This window comes from Ascidia mentula, chromosome 2 (genome assembly GCF_947561715.1).
Source record: "Ascidia mentula chromosome 2, kaAscMent1.1, whole genome shotgun sequence".
NCBI lineage: Eukaryota > Metazoa > Chordata > Ascidiacea > Phlebobranchia > Ascidiidae > Ascidia > Ascidia mentula.
The window spans coordinates 13,711,280-13,721,671 of NC_138567.1; the positions used below are offsets into that span (position 1 = coordinate 13,711,280).

General features: G+C 38.3%; 1 protein-coding gene across 1 annotated transcript; it reads right to left on the bottom strand.

Annotated features, from left to right (window-relative positions):
- Positions 1–4,419: 4,419 nt before the first annotated feature.
- On the bottom strand, positions 4,420–10,289 carry LOC145890191 (cysteine-rich protein 2-like). The gene is made up of 9 exons (XM_082981220.1): positions 10,185–10,289; positions 9,837–9,931; positions 9,712–9,769; positions 8,996–9,026; positions 8,348–8,444; positions 7,257–7,350; positions 5,963–6,057; positions 5,815–5,872; positions 4,420–4,899 (listed from the first exon to the last, which is right to left on the bottom strand). The coding sequence occupies exons 1-9, from the start codon at positions 10,222–10,224 to the stop codon at positions 4,862–4,864; spliced, it is 606 nt and encodes a 201-aa protein (XP_082837346.1). The 5' UTR covers positions 10,225–10,289; the 3' UTR covers positions 4,420–4,861.
- Positions 10,290–10,392: the final 103 nt, after the last annotated feature.

Below are 10,392 nucleotides of genomic sequence, written 5' to 3' on the forward strand. Positions count from 1 at the left end.
TTACGCAATGGAGACTGTCGGTGCTGAGGGCGTCGGATTCTGTTACGGGCCAAGTCGATATTAGTTGAGGCGAAAATTAAATTCTTGTTCCGCTTGCAATGGTTTAGCATTGATCGCAAACTGGTTTTACATGGATAATCTATACCGCAACTTCGCTTAAAACTGCACTGTGGCTTTGGGTTGCAAAGGGCATTTCTTGAAAGTGGTTTTAGCGCTTACGTATTCACCCTTTTCAAGATCGTCTCCTGACGCAATTCACGAATCTCCCAAACTTCCCAAACAACTACATCGAGTATACTACAGGACCCTAACTCTAGACATTGTCCGCTGATTCAATACACAAACCAAACAAACGTGAAAACAACATAATTTTAATACATTAGTGATCTTAACAAACAAATGTACGTCTTTACATTGCCAAGGAAATAGTGTTAGTTACAAAGCTTTTAACCCGCTCAACAGAACGAGGGTAGAAGGTCATTCTCAACCACAGCTTCCCGAGTGACAGATGTGCATCCAGCACCCAAAATTGCATTAAAACGATTCACGCGCATCGACGCAACGCAGGCGCGCGAACGTACGTGACAACCACCAAGGGATTTTAGATTGCCAATTGCTGCACAGTTTTAGGAGACAGGAAGATTTATATTCTGCACATCAACTCTTGACAAAATGACATCTGCATGAAATCTTCCGTTTCAAAGCACAGACACTAAAGTTTCGACAACAGTTTCTTTCACTTGTAAAGTATTTGATTCCAGAATATGTCAATAAACGCTTTGTGTTGGTACCAACAGTCTGACCTATTTAGTTTAATTACAGCGGATATACTGCGAGCGATCATCGCATCACATTATATTAGCTATTCATACACAACATAAGTCTGAGAATGAAGAGACAGACTCATACTGTAAAAAACACTGACCAATGATGAAATATACGTTTTTTGCCGAAACGTCTTCAAATAAATAAAGCGAGTCAATTTTTTTACAGTATGGACCAGTCTCGTCATTATCAGAATAGTGAGTAAATCCTTTCACTCTATGCTACGAATCGCCACGAATTTCGCCGTACTGTGCAAGTGTATACAAGTATCGTTGCCAATGTAATAGATGACCAAAATCAACTCATACATTTCGACAGAGACACGAAGCATGGTATACTCACTATGCACTGCGTTCACTTGCGACTCTGTCACGGACCTAAGCAAACACGATAACATGAATACCGAACAGAAACCAACGACCTCAGCGCAGCGTTTCGTCGCCTGGTTGTTCAATTTGGTTATCGTTGCAACGTATGGTCGAACTCCACATACAGCTAAACCTTTTCTTGGCCCCCATGTCTAGGCTATCGCCAGCAGCGATAAGAAATCCAGGCGCGGTGTGTCACTTTCAAGTATTTCACTGTATATGGACGCCTGTTCGGTTCATTACGTCGTGCCACAGGCGTGCTGCATTATGCATGGTCACTTTGCCTGAAGTAAAGCAAGTAATTAGCTTAGTGCTGTTGCTTAAACTGCTAATCTCCGGGCGCCTCTATGAACCACACGCTATTTAACGGATTGGCGTGACCCCCGAGCGCACTGTTCCAATTTAGAGGACTTATTGTGTGTGTTGTGCTTAACACAGCTAATCAACTAAGCGCACAAATTGGTTTTCCACACAGATGGTCATAGTACAAGAGACCTCATCGACATACATTGATTCTCCGCTGTTCCCTCTGCATTGTGACGTTCTGGTTCCCGTAGCACAATATCGCGCAGTTGCACATAACTAATAGATTTGTTTTAAAAAACACGATCACTTATCATCGCAATTAATACAACAATTTCTTGCGTTATATTCCGTTATCTATGTAAGCCGTGTAAAATGAGCAGAACATTACTATAAACCAGCTGAGAACGGAAAATAAGCGTCACGACGCCAATAAAAATACGCTGTGCATCCTCGCGAATTCGACTTAATCTTATTGTTGTTACATGTGTAGGCGCCGTGAGCTGTTCGACAAAAACACACCCGTTCTGTATCTCGGAAACCTATAGCAATCGTCGTACATGACGAAGTGCCAATGCAGTACGATAAAGACAACAACGGTACGGCGCAATTGAAACTTAAACGAGCGTTACCATAGTCGCTACGTCATTAAATGAAGCTTCGTATCAACTGTGTGGTCCGCTGCCCTTCATATGAGAATTACAAATAGAAAATGAAAGTCGGTTGCGGCAAGACACGACTTCATTAGACTGCGTTCAGATTATGTTCGCTTAATATAACGTTGACATGTTTGCAATCACGAATAGACCCACTCTGTTGTTTTCTCGACGCTTCCTTGGAGGAATATGTTTCTATACTCACACCTTTTCTATTGATTGACAACAAAGAATCACCAATTTACGACGCACCAAGAATATCAGTAAGATAGAAATTTGTGAAAATGTAAAACAGTGGTTCTAAACTGTGGAGAGCTTTGTCGAGGAAACCGCAGCAACCTCTGAAACTCCACGGTAAAGATGCTTCCCCACATTTTATATTAAAAGCTTGCAAACTTACAGGACATGTTACAGCCTTGTTATGTGACAAACAAAAACACACTACCCTGACTATATTAAGAGGAGTCCGTTAGGACAAATTACCTGTTATAATACAATGGTTCCCAAACTCTGCGTCGGGGTGCCCTGATGGTCCGTATCGTCAGAACGCGTGATATGACATCATCACACTCGGGACTGATATTAACGGCATTGTGCTTTGACGTCACAACATAATGATTGATTAGTTTAAATGAAATACACAACGTGACAATTAGGTCACCATCGTCAATAAAGCTGTGGGGATACATCACGCAATAGATCAAGTTCGTGTACTTTGTTATTGGATAAGCTACGAACAGAAATATAGTTTTTTGTAGGGAATTGAGTAGTATAAACTAATCGAGTATTACCATTTCATGCAAATTGCCAAAAAATACATGATCACACAACATTCGTAGGGTAGTTTTGCTCGTCTTAAGCTTTACGTACTGCTGTAATGTGTTTCCACAAATGATATAATAGAGTAAAAATCCGATTTAATTACGAGCAAACAACAGTGATATCACTTGAACAATCACCGCCCAGTACCCTTTCTCTGTACAATACACTGGATTAAAGTAAGATTTTTTTTACCACACCGGGATTTGAACCCTGGTTATCCTGGCCACGAATCACGTTGTTGCATATTCTGTTCGGCTGCTTCCTCGCGACGTTGGTGGCCATGTAAATCGCATTTTTTTAAACTTTTGTATTACTTTTAAATCAGTGACACTGCTTTTATTTCGAAAGTGTAGTCCACAAGTTACGTTTTAGAACAACTTTTTATCAACAAAGTGTGAACGAATTTGTTTGTTTTTGTTGCTTTCTTTGTTTTCACTTTACCTCTATGCACTTTAATTCACATATTTTTCTTTGTTATTTTCCTGCACATTTAGTATGTATCGTTATTTGTTTCACCTTTTCACAGTTTAATTTGGTACGCTTGAGCAGTCGTGCTTGCCTGGCAGACGTGTGGTACGCTGATTGGTTAAGATGTTGACGGGTTCAGTAATCAGTGGCAAGCCCGGCAGTTCTCTGGCGGTGTAGTGCGAAGAGGACCGATTGTTTTTGTGAGGCGCCATTGTGTGTTGGACGGGGCTTGTATAGCGCTCTAGCCTGCTGGTAGAGACCGTTTTTTGGGCGCTAGGTAAGTGTTATCCTGTTGTATGTAAGCGGTAAAACAAACGCTTTAATCGTTTTAGCCTTTTGTAAGTATACATCGTTCTATATCTTTCTCTTATTAAATTTTAAACTCTGCCGTATCAGTCTTCTTGTCTACGAACTGAGTTCTCTTGATTTGGCACTCTTTTAAAATAGACTGACTTTTGTATTTAAAAATGTACACTAGCTTTCGCGAATACCTCTCGCTTCATCAGGTGTAAATAAACACACAGTTTCTCTTAATAGACATCGAAATTTTTAACGCAGCACAACGTAAAGCTTTTCGCCAAAGGATTCGAGTTCTTTTCTATTCGCCGGCAGTTCGATTTTACCTCCATACGGAGGTAGTTAGATGACGGTATCTTGTTATGAGGACCGAGCAGAAAAAATAATCATTCTGGAGGCGCTTTTTCTACCGCTACCTGGATTCCAATCCTGCTTATTCTCGGAATAAATATCGATCAGGTTTTCTTCTTAGTATATGGGACGAGATGATGGGGAAAACAGTCAAACGTAAGAGCGCTAACTAGCGGACGTCTCCAAGCAGATGTAAAACCGCTTTATACAACGTTGCAAGAAAAATTGCGTCATGACAGAGGAGAAATTTGGAAGTTGCCGGTTGGAACCAAATAAATTTTTAAGTGCATTTATAATTATGTGAAATAATATGGTCAAAGTTAGTTCAAACTTTAAGTCGATGCTCAAGATTACGAGTCATTACGAACATTTGTTGGTAAGCCTCTCAAAAGCACTTCGTGGAATTGATACTGTTTTAGTCCGATTACAGCAACATCTCCGCAATTGCTTGTGAAAATCACACATCAATGTTTTGATAAAGGCTGCATTGATTTATTAATTATTGGCGTCTAAAATATGAGGTCGGTTTACTTGGAAACCGCATAAATCGTTCGCCAGTGCATGCAAAAATCAGAGATTTACATATGATTGAAAGTATAGTAGTACAATTAAAAATATTGGTCGACACAACGTGCGTATTTATTTCCAAATTTCGGAATGACGGCCTAAAAATTATGTCATTTGCAAAATAGCAAAGCGATTATGGTTACACAATTATATGTTTTTTTTGTATCTACAGATTAGTGTCGGCAAAATTTCGGTGCATATTTGTTAGTACTTGTGGCTCTCCGTACCTCCATGACCAAAACCTATAAGAATAAAAATAAGTTGCAACCTCCTGTTTATTTTGTCTATATAAGCCATACTTTTACTACTGTGCCAATATATGCAAACAGCTAGCATTTTTGTGTGCAAAAAAAAACAAAAAAATCGGTTGCGAATGCTGAACATTGGGATGTTACAATGATAAGAAAGATAAAGCATGTTTTTGACAACGAGAATATGTACAAACCAAAATTACCACTGAAAAACTTAACCCGGAGTTGCGGTTGAGAAACACTTGTACTTGGAGACATATAGCGATTTGCCAGCAGTCTACATTAATTGCCTTTAAATTTTACGTTACGATACCCTTTAAGTAAAAATTTACGATACCCTTTAAGTGAGAGTATCGCGATTTACAAATATAAGGATTTAACAAATCTATGTTGAAAAAGTGCATTCGTGGTCTAACTGCGTTAAAGTGTGTACATTTTGAAACTATAATGAGGGTTTATCATGTTTATTACAAAGATTCGTTTGTGGATTGGAAACGAATGCATGTTCATGCCTTTTCTGTAAACACGCGAAATCATCATATTTGTTTACATTTGTATTGTATTTTTCTATTCTAAAGTTTTTTTGATGCTGCAGACACCGCTGCCCGAACTGAGCCAAATGACTAATTTTACTGTCATACAGTGTTGAAACAAAGCCGTCTCGGTAAGAACCGTTTGGCTAATGTGCTCCAAATTGTAATGAGAAATTGATTTTTAGTAATTTTATAAACTTCTACAAGGATATCATTTGGTGTACGAAAATGTTCTGATCGATAAAATATCTGGTAAAAAAATTTCACCACAGCTGGCAAATTAGACGGAGGTGAAATCTCTTGTCTAAAATCTCGTTAATTAAATGTCAATCACAAACAAAAAGTTAAGCCTGAGTTCATATTGCATACCAACCTGTTGGGCCAAACAGGGCAGCGTAGCAGGGTTTGTGGCAATATGGCTTTCCATGGTGCTGCAATAAAAATTTTTTACATAAATCCATTGTTTCTTCAAGTAAGTAAAAACAACAAATATCCTCGTTCAAAATAATATGTCCACATACCTCAGCATGACCTCCACTGTTAAGAGTTTTCTTGCACTTTTCGCATCTTAGACATGGTCGGTGCCAATCCTTTCCAAGGGACTGAACTTTCTCAGCTGCAAAAGGCATACTCATGTATAAGGTTTGAATTAATAGATCACTCAACATAAACTGTGCCGATGGTGAAAACAGCAAGCAATACAATGCGCATTAATTGATCACTTTTACAGTAAATGCAATCCTATATGATTGGCAGGATCGCCCCACTGCACTGGACTGCAAAGCCAGTAAACGTATTGTTTTACAGAAAATGCGTGACTTTACTTTTAGTTTTATTTTGAACAGAAGCAGATTCTTTGATATTAATCAAACAAAGTTAAAAGTTCATCATTCTTTTATGTTATAGTATAACAGAGTGCAATACTTTTAACAAAACAACGCTAATAGTAACATTTCCAAGTAAAACCTTATATCGTAAGGTATACTCTGTTTAATACATCTGTTTCTATGCTGAAAACGTATATCATAGCCACCCTTCGTTCATTTTATTTTACCCACAGTGTAATCTAAATACAAGTTAATATTAACTTAATGGAAAATGGAAACACTTGGTTTCGGCGTCGGGGATATATTAATTTGCTTCATTATCGCGATTTTGCGCTTGTGGGTCAACACATACAAACTTCCAAAGGCGTATGCTGGGTAAACCCGGCGGCCCTACTTCACATTATTGGAGCGTAACAAAATAAGCCGTTCATTAACCGAACTTTTCGGACCTTCTTCCACGAAGCGTGACGTACTTTTCAACAACAACAGACTGCTGTATTCGTGACAAACGATGCCTTAACCGATATAAGGTGGAACCACTTCTATAAAACATTTATCCAGGCCCAGCCCATTTCTCGAAAATTGAGTTCTGTTACGTGGTAAATTATTGCTAGGTCAAAGGGATAAATCCCATTACCTCACAAAGCGACTGACTGCGATACAATTGTAGATGCGAGAAAAAAAATCACGATTCAATTTATGATGAATGTTTTGTACCTATGACATGTTTAATGTTCATCTTCATAGCAGGTTTATTTGGCAAAGTAATCAACAAATTTAAAATGCATTGAATATATAAGGCCTGCTGTTAAAACCACTTGGTTGCAATACAGCTTCAGTCATATGAAATCTGAGATGTTCAACACTTAATTTCATAACAATACTTTACTGCACCGTCACGCCAAAAAGATTGGAAAACAACGATACTACATGGAAAGAATTTTGATCGCACAAAGCAATATTTGCAGGATTAGCACTGAACTCTTACCAAAGTACACTTCTTTTCCACAATTAGGACACTTCGGCATGACTGCGAGTAAGTGGTAATTTAGTTCAATTTCACCTACGCGGAATTTAAAACTCTACATAAAAAAAATGAAAGGTGTTTAGATACAGAATAAGATTAACAGAACATAATGAACTTTGCTATATATCATGTGCAACTACCATATAAATTTTCTACAACGCTAGCTGTTGAGCAACCATCCTGTTTTAGCCACCAATATCGTTTTTAGTGATTGTTTTAAAGCATCTTGTTACTATTCGTTAAAGCTGCGCCATCGCCACACGACCTCAAACTTATTCTAACCAATAGTTAGCTTGACTGGAAGGCACACCCATTGCTATACGCTTGACTGAAATAAAAAAAACGCGAAAGTCCAAATTTTCCGCATTTTAGTTCGCTTGCCCTTTCCTACCGAAAATCAATCACGGACATAAAGCATTGCCTAAAATTAATTTATCATAGGCTTTGCTCACTATAAAATTGCAACCGTGATTCCTTTTTGTCGACCTAGTGTGAAAAATGGAATCAGAGATTATACAACTAAAGTTATTGTGCGCACTTGACAATCCATATTGATCTCCTATAGGTATATAGGTGAATCTATGCAACCTTAGCAACATAAAAGCGTGTATAATGATTTTGTTGCTGCCAGGCATATTGTAACTTAATAATCTGTTCTTCTGGCATATATAAAACGTAACTTTATTCACCGACGTTTCGCCTGTTATTCAACAAGGCTCCCTCAAGGTAATGGTACAGAGGAAGCCTTGTTGAATAACAGGCGAAACGTCGGTGAATAAAGTTACGTTTTATCTTTGCCAGAAGAACAGATTATTAAGTCATAAAAGCGTGTACCGATATTAATTTTTTTCCCGTGGAGTAGGACATTAATATTTTTAACGGCGACGCAACAGAAAGCGAATTGAAAACCAGTAGGCATGCATCGAAATCTTTTTGTTCGTGAGTCACATATAGATGCTTACTGCTTTGGGGACCAAGTAAAAACAATTGGCAACATCGGTCAAGCAGAAAACCTGATTGGGAATCGTCGCTAGGATATCCTACGATCGTACCCCAAAATTTGAAGATTGTCGCTGTAAAAAATCTCCTCCTGGGACCCGAGGGAAACTGCTGAGCACCCTCTGGCGACGTAAACAAGCAAAGTTAAACCTATGTTACAAATGGGGCCAGCATCAGCTCATTGAATTTTTGGCAAACACAGCGACAAACATATGATACTTCACTCCTCTGCAAATTGCATCAAACCTTTAAAAGCTTACATAAAGCATCATCAAATTATTAAATGTGTCGTATCAGTCTTTATATGTCTACGAACTTAATTCTCTTGATTAGGCATTCTTTTAAAAAAGACTGACTTTTGTAGCATCATGCAACCTGGCGTTTTGATGCTGAAATATTTTTATGTAGGACTGCATTAACACGTTTTAGTTACTGACGTCCAAGTTGTTTTGACTTTAAAACACTGCACAACTCGTTCGTTACTGCATGGAAAAAAATCAGTAATATACAGATGATTGAAACAAATACAGCACGAATATTAGTCAGGACAACGCGTGTATTCATTTCTTAAGTTTGAAATGATGTACGCTGACGACTTGAAAACATGTCATTGCTATTTACAAAACATCAAAGCAATTGGTTACACGATTACATGGTTTTGGTATAAATGCACATGGGTGTCGGTGCATACTTGTTAGAACTTGTGGCTCTCCGTACCTCCACTCCCAAAACCTAAACGAATAAATAAGAAGTATTAAACAAATATATTCGCAACTGCGGTGCCTAATGTGTGAAAGCAACAGTTACGGATGTTGGACACTCCGATGTGACATACATGAAACAGATCGCAAAAGGGTTGGTACACGTAATAGATAGAAAGTATCCAACACAGCAATTCATATGAAGAGTTAAAACTGTATCAAACGAACAACAAAGCCGTGGTACAGGAAGGTGACACATAATTGTGACCGTGGTTTATGTGTAACTGATACGCAGCATGTATTGTGCTTCCTGCTGTGTAAACTTCGTGCTCTACACAAACAGTGTTCACACCTGAAACTTTGTGAAAATAGGCCTGAGAATTGGGCGAGTGGCTAAGGCACACAATTACCATATAACGGGAAACCGCCAATGCTTATGCAATTACTCATCAGACGCGTGGAGTTTGTAGTCACTTAGACAATGACCATGAGCCTTGCCAAAACATTATTATGTGTGTCACGACGTGCAAACTATATCACAACAATTTGGAGGATTTTCATTCGGTTGTTTATCAACTACCAGAGTTAATCACTCTCGGTTCTGTTGTGAACAAAATGACCAAGCACATCTCTGTGACAAAAATACTCGTTCCATTGATGGAAATCAAATACAATCGAAACGATTCAAGGTTTTGTCAAAAACGTTCAATACTAACCTCCTGCCCCGAACAGGGCAGCGTAGCAGGGATTGTGGCAATATGGCTTACCGTCACGCTACAGAAAACATTATATAGATTCATTGTAATTTCTTTGAATCGCATATGAAAATATCATCACATACCTCAGCATGACCTCCACTGTTAAGAGTTTTATTACACTTTTCGCATCTTAGACATGGTCGGTGCCAATCCTTTCCAAGGGACTGAACTTTCTCAGCTGCAAAAAATTATGTCAGCTTAAAAATTGTTATTAGATATTGGAAGTATTTGCGCCCCACGCACACTATATATCTCGTTCTAATGTCAAAGCCTTAATTTTGACAACAATCGATGCAATAAAACAATGCACAAACATTGAGCCTTTTTTGTGGCAAAACTTCTTTGTGTAATAGTTCTTGCATTCAACAATTATACAACAAAAAGAAACAGGTAATTTTTATATGACGGAGCAGAAAAAACAAACACCTTACCAAAGTAGACTTCTTTTCCACAACTGGGACACTTTGGCATGGTTGGGTTCAGTGAATACTATAACCAACTATATCAAATATACTTGTGCAGGATTTGAATATTTGTATAGGCCTACAGATAAAGTTTTTTTTTTTAATTACAGATGAACGACATACAACTCTGCATGCTACAGATACATTTCTACAGCGCAAATCTCCAGGTTTACTA